The sequence below is a fragment of the Lipotes vexillifer genome, unplaced genomic scaffold (genome assembly GCF_000442215.2).
Source record: "Lipotes vexillifer unplaced genomic scaffold, Lipotes_vexillifer_v1.1 scaffold666, whole genome shotgun sequence".
Classification (NCBI taxonomy): domain Eukaryota; kingdom Metazoa; phylum Chordata; class Mammalia; order Artiodactyla; family Lipotidae; genus Lipotes; species Lipotes vexillifer.
This window is the reverse complement of record NW_006787408.1, coordinates 1,147,780-1,167,702: the sequence shown is the minus strand read 5'-3', so window position 1 is coordinate 1,167,702 and position 19,923 is coordinate 1,147,780. Positions and strand designations below refer to the sequence as shown.

At 41.8% G+C, this 19,923-nt stretch overlaps 1 protein-coding gene across 1 annotated transcript in view; it reads right to left on the bottom strand.

Moving 5' to 3' along the window:
* Positions 1-19,923, bottom strand: part of CAMKMT (calmodulin-lysine N-methyltransferase) — a 430,251-nt gene that overhangs the window by 3,091 nt on the left and 407,237 nt on the right. Inside the window, exons 9-10 of the mRNA XM_007459962.1 lie at positions 13,032-13,095; positions 2,820-2,951 (exon numbers count right to left, since the gene is read on the bottom strand). Of these exons, the coding sequence (XP_007460024.1) occupies positions 2,820-2,951; positions 13,032-13,095 (196 nt within the window). The remainder of the gene's footprint in view (positions 1-2,819; positions 2,952-13,031; positions 13,096-19,923) is intronic.

Here is a 19,923-nt window from a genome sequence, read left to right as displayed (position 1 = left end):
TTTTTTTTTTTTTTTTTTTTTTTTTACCTTGCACTACTGCCAAGATTGTAACTAATGTTTTTCCCCTGTTGTAAGAGGAGGGGTGAAAAACTCGGCATAGAAGGCAGCTGTGTATGAGTGACGTGAGGCACTAATGCAGAGGGCAAAATTAAAATTCATGAATCTCTTCACAACCATTTGTGTAACAAGATTAAGACGGGACAGCGGAAAAGAGCGGCATTATCAGGCGTCTTACAGTCCTCCAGCTGGTTACGCCCTATTCCAACACAGTAGGGCTAAGAGGATAACACGCTGCCTGAAGGAAGACGTTGCTCCTCCATTTGGGAGCAGGCTCGTCCCTGGGACCATGGGGGTTTGGCCAGGGATGGAGAGGAAGAAAGCTGATTGCCGCTCAAGATGGAAAACTTTTAAGCCCTGGCTCTCAGCACGCGGCAAACAAAAGCGGCCAGGGTAGAGGATCCCGGCAGCCGCGCCGGCCCCTGCGCATCCCCGGAGCCCCGGGCGCGCGGGCGGGAGGCGGGCAGGGGCCGGAGGGGACCGCGGTGCTGGCTTCGGTCTCCGTCCCCGCGCCCCCGTGATGAGCAGTAGGGCCCGGCGAGGACCAGGGACGCTCCCCACTCTCTGCAGCCGGGCCCGCGGCTCTGTGTCCGGCCTCTGGTAGAGATCCTCTCCGGGCATCGTCCTCTTGCAAAGGAGACCTCCCTGTGCGAGCCAGAGTTGGGTCCTCGGGGCCCCTCTCCGTCCAGTCAGCACACGGTTAAACCCGCTGCTGGAGCAGAAAAGCCGGGCATTCTGTGCTTCTGGTACAGAAGGGACAAGAGGCATTCTTTGGCTACACGCAGGAGGACAACAAGCCAGCTGAAATTAGCCGCATCATGAAAAATATACGTCATGGGTGCTCGTTTATACCATCTAGGTAGGGCACCCCAAGCCTGCAGAATATTCCCCTAGGGTTCTACTTCCTGAGAACAAAATGCAACTCTCACCTGTCACAACAAGAACCAAAAGAGGAGGGGGAACTATTCCTTAGTCCAGTGTCAGCAAGGTGGGGAACTGAACTTTGAAGCAATTATGATGAGATAAACACTAAGGCGACTTCGTTATTATGGAAATTTATTTTTGTGCGACCAATCAATCAGACTCTGATTATTTACAGGGTACTGTGAGTATGGTGCACAGTACAAACCTAAGAGGCATGTTTAGTGATTTATAAAACGTGCCGTGCTTAGCAGGGTAGTGTACAACATCGGAAATAAAGAGGAGGTTGCTGCCCACTAGGTGCTGACAATCTAAAGTCCTAGACAAAGAAGAGGTGGCTACTAAGGACTTGAACGCCTGGCATGACCCAACACACTTCAGATCTTGAAGGAGGAGACAGAGGGTATCAGGCACAATGCTGACATTTTCTTCTGGCGGAGAAACCCTCACCTTTGCTCTCCTGAGCTATGACTGAGAAACTAAAAGCATTTGTCCTTCAGGGGGAAAGTGAATGACATGACATGAAGCAGCCGTCAGCTGATCCTTGTAGCTCTAGCCCCACCCTGGAGAGAAGGCTGTTTTCATCCCTTTGTGTAGAAGAGCCCAGGGGGCCAGGAGAGACCCTTCCCTGACCAGGTAAAACCCTCAAAGCCATTCCTTTTGTTCTGGAGAGGAGTTGAAAAAGGGAGATCATCATTCTAGAGGCAGGTAAGATTTGAATAACATGCCATTCTGTTTTTTATTTTCTGATTGTAAGCAAAAGGGCCCGATTCCACCAGTGAGAGGAAGTGATTTAACCCTTTCAGTTCACAAAGCATCATTTTTTTCCCCCCCAGGAGCTTAAATGGAAACCTGGAGACCCAAAGAAATGAACCCATTTCCAGAAAGTGAAGATTTCCTTTTTTATAGCTTAGAAGATCAGATCCACTTTGCATATAATTTTTCAAAAGTCAACACACTTCTACATTATATCATAGTCCTGGGTAATAAAGAATGCTATTCACATTTTCCCAGGAGAAAAATAAGGTCAAGGCTTTACTTTTCTGTGGTCACGACTTGCAAAATTGACAAGTCAAAGTCTGTTGCCAAGGTCAGACTAGCTCAGAGAAGGGGGCTTTCAATACCGCACAAAATTACAGAAGAAATACATGTTATTCTAGTAACTGTGATATGTATTAGCAAACGTGAGATTCCTAAAAAGTTTTCGGTGGAACACTGGCCTCTCAGTGTCCTATATTGCTCTATACCTATAAATAATAAAAAGGCTGATAACATTGCTTTATGTAAGCAAGCTTAGAATCACTCTCAGATAAGTGCTTTTGACCTAAATCTTGTAGCGCCTCGATCTGACATATAACCCCACAACTGTGAAATTCTGTGAGATTTAACAGTCTCAAACTGACCCAGCCATAAAGCAAGCAGAGATAAAGATTTACAGTCTAACATGATACAATTAGACATTCACCTTCTATTTATTTCAGTGCAGCTAAGCATTTAACCTACTTAAAAGCTGAAGGTTTTTCATTAAAATATAAATGCTTGTTTATCATTCATTCTATGCCACCTCCCCTGTATCCTACAAATTAGTCTATTATGAATGAAGAGATTAGTTAGTTTCAGAGAAAGGAGTAAACAGGAATGGTTTCTGTACAATCCTTCTAGACATGCAAAGATAAAAGATGGCTTTGCCACACAAAATAATCAGATACAAATAGCTGTTCAGAAGCAGCACACCTAAGGAGTCCTTTAATCAAATATTTAGGTTACCTGCCCAAAAGACCATGATCTCTTCAAAATGCAATGCGGATTAAAGTGTTATCTAACACAAGCAGAAAACTAACCTTGCAGTGGAAGTTTGAAATGTGTTCATCATAATTTTCATGTCTTTGGATAGAGAAACCAGCTTTTTCAGCTAGATTGCAAAACTGGTTTAAAGTATTCCCTCGGCGTGGGGCGAATACCATTGCTTTCCCCTAGAACGTTAAAAAGGAAATTCACACATTTTAAAACTGGAAGGCAACCAAACATAACAGACATTAGTCAAAGCATTTAATTGTACTGCTCTCAGGTAGAAAACTCATTTGTCTTTAGACGTCCACACAGCATGGGCATCCACAGTGAGAATAATTTCAAGGACAGATATACATCAAATAAGAAAAAAAAAGTCATTTAAATGGTGAGTTGCTATGTTTTATCATTTTCAAACAATGCATGTAATAAACAATATGGAACTCAACACTGGTTTTCTGTACAATACATACCTCTCTTGGGTCCACTGGTTTAAACCATCAACTAGATTTTAGAATAATGGGTACAGGGCAGTGCCACCCACCTTGCGACTCCTTAGCAACTGCCAACACATCTGCAACACAGCTCCAGCGCATGTGGCCACAGATGCCTGTAAATGTTAGTTTATTGTGTCCTGGAAATTCAGTACCAAGAAATCCTCCACAGAGATAAGTAACCACAATCCATTTCAGTTCTGCCACCAGTCTTTTCTGTGACCATGCTGCCAGAGACAGAGCTACAGGATCTTGATTTCCAACTTCATTGAATCCTTCATAAGGGTCATCATTATGGTAAAACAGTTCCTCAAAGTTATTCAAGTGATTACTTTTAAAAAATAAATAAATTTATTTATTTATTCATGGTTGCATTTGGGTCTTCGTTGCTGCACGCGGGCCTTCTCTAGTTGCAGCGAGCGGAGGCTACTCCTCATTGTGGTGCGCGGGTTTCTCACTGCGAAGCATGCACTCTAGGCACATGGTCTTCAGCAGTTGTGGCACGCGGGCTCAGTAGTTGTGGCTCACGGGCTCTAGAGTGCAGGCTCAGTAGTTGTGGCACACGGGCTTAGTTGCTCCGCGGCATGTGGGATCTTCCCGGACCAGGGCTCGAACCCGTGTCCCCTGCATTGGCAGCCAGATTCTTAACCACTGCACCACCAGAGAAGTCCCCTCAAGTGATTACTTTTCAAAGGAAGTGGTAAAATCAGGGCAATCGAGCTTTTCTAAATAAACTGCACAACCTTATCAGATTGTTGTAGTGGGGAGAGTGGGAGGACTCGAATAAAGTATATACTGGATTTCAGAAGACTCTCTTGAAACTCTACAGCATGAAACTCTACAGCAACCATTTGCTTACTACTAGGTGCATGTGAGTTTTTATTCTCCCTTGTAGATGTGCACAGAATGACTAAACTTCAGAATCTTCTTTTTCCTTTTACTTGTTTAAAAGATGAATGTATGCTTCTGTTAATTGCAGGGTTATACTTCACCTCTATGAAATCACTTCAGGTTTTGAGGGAATCATGAAAATATATCCCCGTTTTTTTTTTTTAATAAATGTATTTATTTTATTTATTTATGGTTGTGTTGGGTCTTCATTGCAGTGCACGGGCTTATCATTGCGGTGGTTTCTCTTGTTGCAGAGCACGGGCTCTAGGCGCACGGGCTTCAGTAGTTGTGACTCATGGGCTCTAGAGTGCAGGCTCAGTAGTTGTGGCACACGGGCTTAGTTGTTCTGCGGCATGTGGGATCTTCCCGGACCAGGGCTTGAACCCGTGTCCCCTCCATTGGCAGGCAGATTCTTAACCACTGTGCCACCAGGGAAGTTACTATCCCAGTTTCTTTTGAAAATTGGTTTACCATTCATACCTGCCAACTGTCTATTGAGCATCTGGGACGTGGCAGACACTGGGATAAGTGCTCTATATACATCCTCTCCTTTAGTCTTCAAACAACCCAACAAGGTAGAGATTCTCAGCTGCCCTTTACAGAATGCTCAGAAAGGTTGAATCACTGGCCAAGATGACACACCAGTAAATGACTGGAAACTGACCTGACTCCAATGCCAATGCTCTTTCCACTACACGACATTGCCTTCTTATTAGTAATAGTGATGACAATAATAAATAATAAAAGCTACCACTTTGCTAGGTGCTTCACAAAGCCTTCCCTTTAATCCCCTCAACAGTTTTCGCAACAACACTGTATGGTAGACATTACATTTTACAGATGATTAAACATGCAGTGAAGGGTTTGAAGAAGGAACCGTGTGGCAGGAAGGGGTCTGGACTTAAAGGAGATCTCCACCATAAAACATGGTGTCACCTCAGGAAAATCAGAAAAAAAATGTCATAGAACTGCTGAACTAGAAGGGACCTTGGAGATGACGTGGGTCCAATCTCCTCATTTTTTCAGATAAGAAACTCAAGTTGTCTTAGCTGACCCACTGAGTTTTCTCACCCATGAAGTGGGAAGAACAAAGCCTCCCTTGCCTTCCACCCCCGAGCCCGAGCAAGTTGTGAGGGTAAAACGAGGTATTGAACATGAAAATAATTTGAGAAACAAGTTTATATAGATGTAAGAAAGACTAGGAGCATCTACACCACCTAACAGTGCTATAAAAATTCTATCAACTCCCTCTCCTTCTCTCTTCCCCTCATTTAGCTGCAAGAAAACACACTGATACACTGTCCTGGACATCAGGTGTGTTTTCATACTGTGTTTACACAGACATGTATACACTCAGGCACATAATTACAGCAGCACCAATCATGCCAGTAAACTTAAAGTTTTGTCAGCTTTTCCAATATTAACTGCTATTTTCAGGCGTTTTTCAAACTTAGCAGCAAAAATTCATTTTGATGTGAAACTAGATATAATACATGGTCTCAGCAGGGGAGCAGAAGTCTCCATAAAAAAAAAAGAGGGAACACTAGTAGGTCATTCTAGTCTTTTCTAAGAGTTGATTGCCGTTCTGGACTCTTGAATAATGGAAGTCATTTTATTTTAAAGTCACCTGCAAACATTGTCTTACCATTACAATCAAAGAGTTGATTTTTAACAGCTATTTAGAATCTAAATTATATATCATAATGTTTACAGTACTAAGGGGTTGTGGTTGGGTTGATGTTTGCATTCACAAAACACATGCTGCCCTCACCCCGGCCCTTTGTTGGTTAAGGTGAGCTGTAAGGTGACTGCAATTGAGCTTGTGTCTCAGTTTACCTGTCCTCCTGTACCCACCGCACCTAAAACAGCCGCCCTTCCCCATCCCTCCCCACCCACTCTCCCTGCTCTAGTTGTGTCCTTTGCCCTCATCACCACTGGCACACATCATAACCTTGTTTGTTATGGCCCGTCTCCTCCAGCTAGAATGTATGCTCCATGACAATGGGATCTTTTTTATTCACTGCATTTTCTCAGTGCCTAGCACAGAGTAGACGATCAATATTTGTCGAGAGAATAAACTAAACCTAGATATTGAATAATCTGAAAAACACAAGTCTCTGGGAATTCGAAGGCCACGTTCTATTGCTTATTCTTTAGAAAAGATTTTCTCCAAGAAGCTTTTACAGAGTCAGCGGCTATAATGGGATTTCAGAGGGCAGCTTTCTGTGCACAATACTGTCCCCACAAGAAAGAGAAAGAGCGAGCAGTAGTTTTAATCCTTAATTACTCAGTTATGAGTTTCAAAATGTTTTCTTTTTCATTTCGTTGAATGCAGACACCTTTGAGATGTGGATTAATATTTAGGAGGGACAATAGGACATCATCCATTCATTCAATAAGCATCCACTGAGCCCTACTGAGTGCTAGCATCTGCCCCATAATGAACGGTTTTAGAAGCCCCCCATATCCCCAGTGGAGGAGGACACTTTTTCTGGTACAGTCAGAGGAATACATCTTACAATTTAGGCTGCAAAAATCAAAACAAGAAAAAGAATATAGATTTCAAATTAGCCCATCACTTTGGAAAAATTATTTTCAATTTACCAAAGCACAACTTTCTAAGCATTCACAGTCACCGAATCATTTTGAACTCAGAATTAACACTCAATTGAATATAAAATTTTGACTGATGAGCAGAAATTTGAGAGAATTCATTTATCCCTGGAGAGGAGAGAGGAGTAGTTCCACAAAACAACAACAATATTGTTTACATCGTAAGCTCAGTTGTTATTTTGCTAGACTAGTCTACACTCATATATTAAAGCGTGTGCACGTCTGGAAAAAATGTCTTCTTCAGACTTATTTTACAAGTAATATGCTACGCGTTTTTCATTTCCAGGCAATAAACTATTAAATACCAATTACATGTTTAAGCTTGTGTTTATTTTCTAACCATTTCTTTACCTGGTTTCTGAGATGCTGCCTTTGTCTGCTTTCTCCCTTACATTTCCCTCAGTGTCTCAGTCCCCGACCCTGGCTTCTTTTTTTCCACCTGTTCTTTCATTGTCAGTAGTCCCCAGGGCTCTGCCTACTTTTTCTTCATGTTTTATACAGTTCTAGGCGATTGTACTGAAGTCCATAACTTCAACTATCAATTATGCATCAAAAACTCCCAAGTACATAACTGCAGCATTCACCATTGTCCAGGGCCCACACCCAGATTTTCAGGTGCCTACTAGAGCTCTCCATGGGGATGTTCTGAAAGTACCTTTAACCCATTCTGCCTCAAATGGAACTCAATATCCTTGGTCCAAACCTCTACATTTCCCAGGGCACTACCCACCCACCCATCCACCCATCCCTCTCTCGCTCTCTGTCTCTGTCTCTCTCTGTCTCTCTGTCTCTCTCTGTCTCTGTCTCTGTCTCTGTCTCTCTCTCTCTCACACACACACACACACACACACACACCTGAATACCTATTAAGTATGCCAAACAATTCTATACCCTTCACCTTCAAAATGAAACTGGAAACCAGGAAATCATGACATTGCCTTTTAAAACCCTTGTACCTTATTCTATCCCCAGGGAGGCACTCCAGAAATGTTCATTGAAGGAACCTGTCAGTGAACACCCATTCAGTTCCCTCTTCTCTGTCTTTAGGCCTTCACTAGCTCCTAACTGAACAATTCTAGGTAGAAGTTGGTCCACGGTAGACCCATGAAGAGCCTTGCTGCTTTCAAGTTCTTTCTTATTCCAAACCAGCTTTTATGCTGGCCGGAGTGATCTTTCTAGGACCCATACACTGCTCAAAACTGGCTCTCTATCTCCATTTCAGTGGCTCTCTATGACCCACATAATAAAGTCCCGTCTCTCCATCATCATGTTCTCAGCCTTTCTTAAAGTGGTACCCAAACTAACTCTTTATCTTCATCCCTCACCCCTCCGCAACCCTAACCCCAAACCACACAGACACTCTTACTCTCCAACCAGAGCAAACTCCTGCAAACACAACATGCTTTTTCATACTCTCCACCTGTGAGCACTGTCCCCTCCACCAGGGATGCTACTTTCTAGTCTCCTTCCTCTGAGGCTTAGAAAGGCCTTCTTACTATTCAAGAACAAAGTCAAATACTGCTGCCTCTATGAAACCCTTCCTCAGGCAGTTAGTTACTCTTCGTGCTGTATCCCTAGTACTTACCATATAGCATTATAATCCCAAGGAGCTTGTGCATTAATCTGCCCTGGTAAACCGTGAGATTCTCCAAGTGCTCATTATTCCTATTTATACCCCACAATCCCCAGCACAGTGCGAGGCTCAACAAATGTTTGTTGAATCAAGACGAGTTCAAATCTCAGAGTATCTCACGTTCTATAGAAGGTGTAAATTAGAAAAAAAATCACACAACAAATAAAAACAGCACCAGGCCCTATATGATCAAGTGCTGGGCTGTTATAAGCCATTTTGCACTGTCCACTGTAATTTCATCTGTGTGTATGTTACATCTCCATGACCACATTATAAATTCCTCAGGGGCAGAGACTCAGCACTGGATGAACAACTGGGTGGACTTCCAAGAAGAACTTCTAAGGGCTAGGCTCTTGTTCTGAGGGTCTTAAAAACCATCTGGGGACTCTCTATTCCTATACCTGGAGGGCCAGGTATGGTGGAACACAGGTCCTCACCAAGAACAGAGGAGGATTTGTTGGGCCTCTGACCCAGCAAGCAGACAGGAACCAAGGGTCCTTCAGCACCATCTCAGTTCATGCCACTGAACCCACACTCACAAGGCACTTCCCTGAGATAAGCAAAAACAGAGGTTTGTACAGATGGGTGCAGAGGTGCTAGATTTTTTAAAAGATGAGGAAATATGTCAGTAAAAAGAAAGTGCTCTTCTAAAATGAGAGTCCATGATTTACTTTTATAGCACGGCTGGCATGTAGTCAGGACTCCAGGAATTTGGCAGTTACTTAGGGCAGCTTCTACAGAAGGTTAAATGAATTCCACAGTGATAGTTTTGAATTCTTGACAATGGTTAGCAGCTATAACAAGCTGGAGATCTGTCCATATTGCATCCCCATCCATCTCCGCATGGTCCTGAGTAAACTTACACTAACTGGCTTGGCTCCCCTCCTTCCACCCAAAGCCATTTTAGAGGAATATTAGTAGATGCCATTTGTTGCTTGTCACTTCTTGACTGAAATTCAACTTGTAGGCTTGTGTGGCTGTATTTTAAATTTCATCTGGGTCCTCTGATATCAGACATGGCTGATGGTCTTTAAGGAACACAGCGATAGGGGGTTACCTGTCAGCAACAAGAAGCCACTCACCGGACGGAAAGAGGTGCGGGAGGGGAGGGACATTCCATTTACTTGGAATGAGTAAAATGTGCTGATTTCATTCCTTTTTAAGATCTTTTCTTTTCTTCTTGTAAGTCTGCTAGAGAGTCCCTTGTAGCATTCTGGCAGGAGTCAGATGTTTTGACAGTGTCTCTCAACCAGTAAGTTGAGGAAAGTTTCCATCTGGGACAGGTAACAATCATTTCCTCCTGACATTTGGGGCTTCCTGTAATGACCTTCCAGGCATGGGTGCCTCTTTGCCTGAGGATCTAGGCTCAGCCCTGGGATCTGCTACTGTTCCTGGTCAAGCCAGGAGCCCACTCTGGTGGCTAAGCTCTCTCTGAGGGCCACCTCATCCACGACCCCCAATATAAAAGCTGAAAAGCAAGGGGAACCCTCCCCTCCCTCTACTTTCTTTGCTTCTGGGTCCTCTGACTCCAGACAGCAGAGCTGCCTTAGCTAGAAATCAAGGAACCATACTCCCCAGTAATGGCAGAAGCCATTTCTTCCCAAGCTTGACAACTGAACCTCTGTGTTGCAATAGTTTCATTCTGGCCACTTAGTATAATTTCTCTCACCTTACTCAGTAGGGTTATCTGTACTAAAAAGTGTCATCTTCATCCAGGTAGACAATCCCCCAGACCTCTGCAGAGCCTGCAGCAGGTATGCAGGACATGGGTGCAGGGAAATGCAGCAGGCCCAGTTATGTGTAGAAATCGTCCAAGTCCAGGTTGAGAAAAAAAATTTTCCCCTCCTGCCAACCATTTCTCTGAGAACAGTTTTTGTGAAGAGCCCCCTATATTCTATACTCATCACAGCTGGAAAGTTCCCCTAATTCTTCAAGGTAATAAGAGCGAACACATATGCATTCAGAGTCAATCATGTGCTAAAGCTTTCCAATGCACTGCCTTGTTTACTCCCCATTTTACAGATGAGAAACTGAGGCTCCGAGAGATGAATCCAGTAAGTGGCTAGATAGTAAGAACAACAAGTTTTGTATGCAGATATTTCTGACTCCACCTACTGATACTTTGCCTTCAGAAACTGGGCCCTCCTATGAATTCGAAGCATTTGGCCAAAGTGCAGTTTTTGCTGAGCACCCTGAGAACTTGTTTTGTCTCCATTGAGTCTGCTGAGCCCTGAATTACCAAGAACTCGGGATCCACCAGTGCACCTGCCCAGGTTGTTTCTCTGTGGGCCTCTTATGGCACCTTTAGCCTCTGGGCCACAAAACCATGGAGGAGTGATCTAGGCTCAAGAAAACATTACAGCATCTCAAATTGTAATAGACTAAAACCTTTAGTGTTATCTTAGTCTTGGACTGTGAGTTCCACACACAGACACTCATCAGGGGGAGGTCCTTTGGAAGCAGGACAATAGCCCTGAGAGCTAAGAAGAAGAGTGCAGTTATCCGCTGGGTGCCCCCGAGCTCTGGGAACCCTTCCAGCCCACTGGCATGGGATAGAGAGCTGCTGCTCTTCCCTGCTGAGTCCAGGTGACCCTTCCTGGGTCCATCTGGGTGGGGGCCCAAGGAGTGCAAATGCCCTGCCTCCCCAGACCTCCCAATGGGGATGGGATCCCTGGGTGGGAACTTCAGTATGTCCATGTGCCATCCACAACTGGGATTCCCCCCTTAGGGTGGACCCCTGACCCCTTAGACTAGAACACCCCGCAGTCTGAGCAGGCCTGCAGGACAGGAGGGGCCTAAGCGAGGTCACCTCCTCTCATTTCTAATGCTGCATTTTGATGTGGGCCCCTCTGATTTGGCCTCCCCACTCCTCACAGAGCATGAGCAAGTACTGCCCACTCTAGGGACCTGCCTCATCCTCCAAGTTAAGGGTGAGTATCAGCTGTCAGTAGGAGCACTGCTGTCCTCAGAGGAGGCCGCTGTGTGGAGTCACACTTCAGACTAGGGGCAGCATCGTTCAGAGTTTAACAGAGGGTGCGGGAGAGCTGCTAGACATTCCAGTTCAATCTCCATTTAGATCTATTCACAGCTTGGGCAGTTTTCTCTTGTAAATCGTTCTCATGATTTACAATAGATCCTATGTAAATCATGCAAATCTGCTGCAAAATGGAGTATTTGTCACAAACAGGCTTTGAAGGGGTGTTGGTGACGAGTGAATTACTGTTTGTGCACTGTGAGATCCAGGAGTCCTTGAAATTGTGTTTACATATGATAGTATTCCTAGAAGCCTCTACGTCCAAGAATCTCCGCCCCCTCTCTGAAAATCCTGATCTTGCAAATGCTCATGAGAACCACCTAAGGCTAATGGGGGGATGAAGAGGCCCCCAATTCCTTCTGCCCTCAACTTGGGCTGCTCACTCAACCACGACAGCTGCCATTAATAGCTTGGTGCATGCCCCTTCCTTGCCTCCAGACCTATTACCCACCTCAGAGGGAATTGAGAAGGCCAATTTAATTTAATTGATTACCACTTACAAAGCTGTGGTTACTCCTCTTAGAGGCCTATTTAAAGTTTCTGAGGTATATAGAGATAACAAAATAAAAAGCAACAGTGTAAGGCAAAGGATGATTATCAAATTGCTCTGGGAACCTTCAATGTGAAAAAGATATAAAAGAAAGATTGAAAGGTATTAGTCTATAAGTCTCACTGAGGTCAGAAGACTGGAGCAAACCTTCTTTTTTAAAAGAAGAGATAAAACTTTAGAAACTACGTCACACACACATACACAGTATAGTCCTTTCTCAGATAAATGTGAGTTCCTGTCTTAGACTACTTTAACATTGTTAACATATTTTAAATTTCTATGGCACAGCAAGAGTCTTACATAGTTATAAGATTTTTTTTTTTAATGCATGTGCTTTAAACTTGTTTTCTTACTTTAAATAGATGTATATTAACTCTCTGTTTAGGCTGCAGGACCTCCTAGCTTAGTATAACAGCCCAAAAAAATAAAGAGTGGATAAAAACTCTGTAATTTACTCACAGGCATAAATGGATATATAAATGTAAAAATGTGCACAATATTTTACGCCATGCTTGGCTTCATTGTGACCTAATGTTTATAATATGTAAATAATGGCTTCCTTTTAAAGCAAAGAACAGATTAATATACAGATTCATCTGAAGCCCCTTTATTCAATATAAACAGAAATAAAAAGAAAAATGTCCTTTTGCAATAAATACCCAACGACAAAGGTAACCATTGAAGGGACTTAAAATGACAGAAGTCAACAGAAAACTTTCAATATCATACTTCTACTTTAATATGAAGATATTGTTATCAAAGGAAAAGACTCAAGAAATTCTTTGATAAAAATAATCTCACACTATCTTTGAAGTGGTTTCATTTATTTTACTACCCACTGTGTTCCTTATCAGAAGGCCAAGGGTAAGAAGTTCCCTAGTTATGATTAGGAAAGAATCTGATAGATCAGAAGACCCAATTGAAGTTGGACATAATAAGTATTAAAGTATTACATGACATTAATCCTGCCATTCCATTACTCTCTCCATCTTTGTGCACAGACTAATTATTCTGAAGCCAGTGTTCAGGAGAAAATAGAAACATACTTACCCTGGGCTGGAGTAATCTCTTTATTGCATCAACAAGGCTGGCTCTGTACTGGTCCAGAAACAGGCTGACGTTGAGAAGAGAGCAGAATCCAGATTAAACTGGGTTTTCAAGTCTAATGATACTAATGGAGATCAAGACTAATTACACATATTTACTCAACACTAAAAAAGAGAAATGTTTCCTTCCGTTCAAGTGTCTCACTGGAATAAACAAAAGATACTGTGGTCAGTGTTATCCAACCAAAGTCAAGTCATCAACATGCGACGGGCCACGATTCAACGCGACTGGCCATGTGTTAGTGCGAAAGGGACAATTTCTAAGCTGCTGTTTGGGGGATTCATCTGGTGGAGATGAAGCTCTCCCAACACTTGTCTGTAGACCTGTGCCCTCTGCCCACAGAGGGTGCTGTGAGGCCACCCTCCAAAAACAAACCACCAGCCCTATTACACACCAACCACAAAACAGCTCTCAGGTGGTGATAGTTTTTAGTGACTAGCAACAGCACTGAGGTTAGAGCCAACAAGTGACCTGGGAGTACACAAAGACCAGGTTTAGGCAGTGTGTCCCAGAGACCATGGCAACTCTGGATTTTCCCCCTTGATCTCCATGTTGATTGTTTTCCAGTTCATGTCATTTTTCATTTTTCTTTTCTGGTTTGAGAATTTCTCTTGTTGCTCTTGTCACCTCTTTGGCTGGATCAGTCTGACCCTGTCTTCACCAGGCCTTATCTTGGAAGTTTAGGACAGAGTTTCCTTATCTAGGACTTGCAGGCTAGAACACTGGGTGGCCTTGTGCATCAGCTATCCCATGAGGGGCCTAAGCAAAGCCTCTTACCCCCATTTCGAATGCTGTAGTTTGGTGTGGGTCCCTCTGATTTGGCCTCCCGCTCCCCAAATAGCATGGCTAATTACCACCTACTCTGGGGCCCTGCATCGTCCTCCTCCGAGCTAAGGATGAGTGATCAGCTGTCAGTAGGAGCACTGCTGGTGGAGCCACACTTCAGACAAGGGGAGAGCATAGTTCAGGGTTTCCTAGGCTCTGGCTCTGACCTTTCTGCTATGTGACCTTGGGCAAGTCACTTCATCTGAGGCTTCAGTTTTCCTGTCAATAAGGGCCCACCTCTGTGGCTGCAGTGGGCATCAAATGAATGATATATGTCGGTTGATGAATATTTGTTGATGACCTGCTGTATACTAGGGGCTGTTTCAGGCCTTGGAGATAAGCCGTGAATAAGACGAAGTTCCCATCCTCGAGGAGCTTCCAGTCTGTATTCATTTCTGCGTCACTAGGTCTGGCCCAGCATACACACAGAGACGGGGCTCAATGAAGAGTTACTTACTGTCTAACTGGCAGATCAACACAGTCTTTGAACTGGAGGAGCTTACGTAGGGTGGGTTTCAAGGCCTCTAAAACAGGCTGTATGCACTCCTTCACTGGTCTTGCTAGGGAGGAATCAGCCTTTAGGTAGGATGTTTCGCCAGACCAGGTTCTCTCCTAAGTCTCTCACTTAAGAGGAGTGGGGAGAGTGGCTTTTTGTAGTTCTCAGTGCTTGGGTTTCACCATGACATGCTTAGTGGAAGTTTCTTCTATAAAGTTCTGCTTTGAGCAATGGAAAAAGAATCCTCTTAAGGTGAGCTAGAAGTGATCTCTAGAATGGGAAACTATCCATCAGGATAATCAGGATAAACTGATTATTACCCATGGGAAAATTTCTTATTGTTCCAGAAAACTATGCACTTAAATCTTAGAGCACAAAATGTGTCTAATTCGAATGCTACAAAAATTTGCCTTTTAGCCATATTAATCAGTGGTTAATAACCAGTAAGGATCGATAAGAAAGGAATCGAATTGTATTTAAGTGTTTTGAAATTTTCTCTTCAGGACTATATACCTTATTGTTTAGTGAGGTAATACTATCTTAAATGTTAATAATTAAGCATCTTTTTTTTTTTTTAAGAAGACTACCACTGTGAGAAAATACCTCTGTCAGTCTACAGGAGACCTGGCTGGTTGGGATACATAGCACCAAGCAAAAGACCATTCTCGGTTTATACCTGTGCATCCTAAGAGCTGGTAAGATTGTTAGAGATAAATAATCAACAACTTAAAAGCTGAGCTTAAAACATAACCTTATGAGGGGAGGAGGAAATAAATCAGGACTTTGGGATTAACATATACACAGTGCTACATAAAAAAAATAGATAAACAATAAGGACCTACTATATAGTATAGAGAACTATACTCAACATCTTATAATAACCTATAATGGAAAAGAATCTGAAAAAGAATATATATATATATGTATATATAAATAACTGAATCACTTTGCTGTACCCTTGAAACTAACACAACATTGTAAATTAAATATACTTCGATAAAAGAAGCATAACCTAATATAGTACCATTTCTACTTAATGCTGGCAATGGTGACAAAAATGTTACCCTCACAGCTCACTAGAAAATGCAGCTTAACACAGAGCACACATTCAAAACACAGTTATTTGAAAGCTAATGCTGTCTACTCCATCACTGCAAGTCAAATTTCCCCAAAGTAATTTTTGTAGTTCTCTAATAGGTCTCTATTCCAAGCAAGCTCACCTTTCTACTTAGCTCTGGTGCAGAATTTATAACGCTTAGTAGGATACATCCTATCAGCAATTTTAACGTGCTTTAGTGGGAGTGATATATAATCTCCTGAAAATTCACCCCTTAAATAAGTCCTAATGGGCTCAGAGAACAGCAGTAGCTTAAGTGGATCTATTAAAAAAGACTGAGTGGGTCAGTGATTGGGATGAAGATACCATTTCAACTCTCCCTTCAGTTACTGATCAGAATACATCGACGGTCGGTCTAGTTTGGCCATCACACACACGCGCGCGCGCGCACACACACACACACGCACACACACACACACACACACACACCCCTCTATATAATTCACTTGTGGAATCAACGGTTGCCTTGTTCCACTGATCTGAATCACAGATTATATGACAAAGGAAAGGTGCCAGGCCATTTTCATCACCTCCCTTAGAATCAGTCAGGATTTTCTGCAGAGCACAGAGCAGCTCCAGCTCCTCTCATAGGGAAATTAATTAGCGCAGAGAACAAGGAGACATTTCTGTCAGCATCCACAGAGAGGAAGACCTCTATGTAGTTTTCACAGTGAAATATGCTCAGTTAAATTCACTGTTTTAGATTTAACTTTCGGCAGACTGAATGGCCTCTATCAGTCTTTAGCAACTGATTGCTGGGGGAGCCGTATTCTGATTTCGCTTGGTGCCACCCCTTAGGTACGAGATCTTTGACAATCTGTCTGTCTTCTCCGGGACTGAGTTTCCTCAGGTGTGAGGTAAGAGGGCTGACTACATTTGGGTTAAAGATCTTTTCAGGTGGAAAGGTCTGTGAGTTGTGATTTAGAACTATCTATGATCACAGCATCTGGAAGAAAACAAAGAAATCCTAGAGCCTATTTTGAGAAAAAAATTTTTTTCTTCACAAAACCCAAACTTTTTTCATCATTTAAAGTAAACATGATAGAAAATAAAAACAATCCACTGTATATAGTTAGTATAAAAATGCTGGGAGAGCAAGTGAAGTGATGTACCTTCCCCATTTCTTCCCAAAGTCTCAGGCTGGAGGCATGCAGATGTGGCGCTCGCCGTCCTGCAGACCTAGCTCCATGTGTCTGGCTACGGGTGGCATTTCAGACTTGCTTTCCAAGCCTTTAGAGAATCCAAATGTGCAGAAACTTTTTTTTTTTTAAATTTACAGAATCATTTTTATTTTTGCAGAGCTACAGTAAACTGGAAAGCCATCAAACTGGAAAGGCAGGTTTAAAATTAACAAGAACTCGCTATTCTAAACTCAGCAAGGACCGGGCTGGATTGCATTCCAGCAGAAAGGAACTCTTATGTTAAATTCAATATTAAACAAGTCAACCAAGGAATTTAATAGGAGGGTTTTTTTTTCTACACCTGTGGTTAAATATTCTAATATTTTGATATTTGGCAACAGCATCCATTTGCAGGTATGACTGTACCTTGAGTTTTCCTTCTGTTTATTTCAAAGTTGACATTTTACAAGTTACTTAGGAACTGTTGAACCATGAAACTATATTTCATTGTCCAGAATGCTGAATGGTGGAATAACGACTAGCTTTCAGTGTGCCTCTTTATTCTATAATCTAGTTGAGCTACTAAATTTAGATGTGAACTAAGAGACTGTCTCTTCTGGGAAATGAGTTATTTCCCCCATTGCCTACAGGTTTATGAATGTTTGAATGTAAATATATGAATATCTGAATGATTTAACAACATAAACATATCGCTGCTCGTTGTAATCATGTGCATTTTACTTGAACCACAATGTGGGTTTGGAATAGGTTTGTGAATAGAGCTTGTTTTCATGTAAATGGGATCAAGCAGTACCACTGGTTAGCTATTCAAGGAAGCAGACAATGCCACCCTTGCTGGAAATGCTTCAGTAAGAATTTAATCCACGTACCTAATATTTGAACTCCAACTCTTGCTTCATATTCCTGTGGCCTAATCCAGATCTCATTGACTGACAAGGACTCAAGGATGGTGTGAGCCTTAACGTGATCTATTTATGTGTGGCACCTATTTCTGGCACTGACTATTTCAGGTTTCATCTTGGAGGTAGTGTCTAAAGAGAGCTTTCTTTTCCTCCTCTGCGACATTCTTTAAAAAAAAAAATAGCATCATGGTCTGCCTGCCTGCCTGCCTGCCCCTAGAAGCAGCATCCGTGCAATAACTCTGACAGAGAAACATCAATCCAACAGGACAGAAAGAACAGGTGGAATCCTGGGCTTCCCTGCTATATGCACAACATGTATATTATGAACATCGTTGTACTTTCTAAGTTTCTGAACAGCTTACCCATCCCTGTGAATATGAAGACAGACCATTACCAAAGCATTTCTTTTGGAAATAGTATCAGCATCGCAGTGAGAGTAGCTTAATGTTTCCCATTTACAAATGGGAAATTATAAACAGGCTGACATTCAGGCACTGACAACACCGGAGGAAAAGAAAACTTAACAATTCATGCATAGAAAAGCCGTTTATAAAATGAAACTTGGTGTATTTAGTTCATTTGAATACATAAATTCTCAATAGTGACTAGATGTGTATTTATGTATATGGTATGTGTGTGTGTGTGTGTGTGTGTGTGTGTGTGTACGTAAGACATTGTATTATTATGTTATGTATTTGTAATGAAAGGCTTAACTGAATATGCATTATGTATATCAGTTGTACAGGATCCTGTTGTTGGCTAGGGAAAAAAGACTATTTTTCAAACATGTTGTGTGGCTATTTTTAACCTAACTGAGAACATTAATCAGAAAAGAGTTTAAATCTGACTTCCTCTGCTTCCCTGGTACAAATAGGATGACATGGTGTGAGTGTCATAACACAAGGTATGACAGAGCCAGGCTGTTTTGATATTTGCGCAAAGGACAAAATTAACTTTAAATCTCTTGGCCAGACCTGACTTCCCCACATAATCAGAGCCCATCCATGTGCGACCCTCGTCTGAACCTCCAAGAAGATTCTACCCTTCGTCCCTCTTTCCGCTGCTCTCTGATCTGACTTTCATGCTTAATCTGATTTAATCCTGCCAGCATTATCTTCATCTGTGCAATGAAACCTGGAGAATCCTTTCTCATATTTGGTGAGGGACAGCATTTACTAAATTACTTGCTCAAATCATATGGTGAGGTTTTAGCTCCTTATTTCTGATTAGATGAGGGCTGTAATATTGAGACACAATATCAATGATTAGTCAAAAATCTGCTTCTATCTTTTTCCGGAAAAAGGTTTTCTGAAACTGGGTGCAGAGAGACTAAAATGGCCATGGAAAACTAGAAAATCTCAAATAAGAATAGAAGAAAATATTTATGTTTCCTTGACAAGTATTTTTCAGAAGAAAACAGAAAGCAAGTCTAATCTCATTGACTTAGGTGAAAGTTAGCCACTGAAAATCTTACTAAATAATAATCTTAAATAAAGACTTCCTGAAAACTTCATTGCATTCATTCAACTCTCGCATAAGGAAAGTGTTCTCTGGGTTATGGAGCTTGTGTTTGGGTTTATCAGTATAATAGAACTTCTTCAGAATCTGAACATGTGTTTTCAAATCCATAGTGTCATTTTAAAAATCATGATAAAACTACAAATAAGATTTTACTCTTAACAGGAAAAATACTTGTGAATTGTCAATGTTTCTCATATTATTATTCAACACACGAAGAAAATACATAAGATTAGTTGAAATCATTATTAAGGTTTGATACATATTTATCCTGTAACTTAGGATCAGACTTTCATTAACAATAAGTAGACTGGGCTAAAAGAGAAGACAAAATATCTAATGTAAATTATTTTTGAAAGGCAGGCATCTGACAGAGATTTTACTATTATTATTTGCATAACAATAAAATGTAATTTTATAATTCTTGTTTTATGTATAATTAAATATCATAATTGAAGGCACTGAAAATATTAGATAGCAAACATACATTTTAAGAAAAGCTTTTTCCTTAAAGATATTTCACAGATATTTTTATACACTGGAGTGTATATGTTTGCAAACACACATACATATATATATTCCCTTATATCAATAGTCAGATCTCTCCTAAGAAGTAAGCTAATTGAGCTGTTTGTGTTGATAAACTCCTTTTTCTCCAGACTATTCCTCTCCGAGCCATAATTATTTGCAATTTGCCTAAGTCGCCCATTTACTGATACGTCAAGCATGAAACAGAGGCAATTCCAGAAAATGGAAATGCTTCTCAAAATCAATCTTTGGGAAATAATGTGGTAGAAGTTACTGTGTGATAGAAGACTACCTTATAACTGTCACA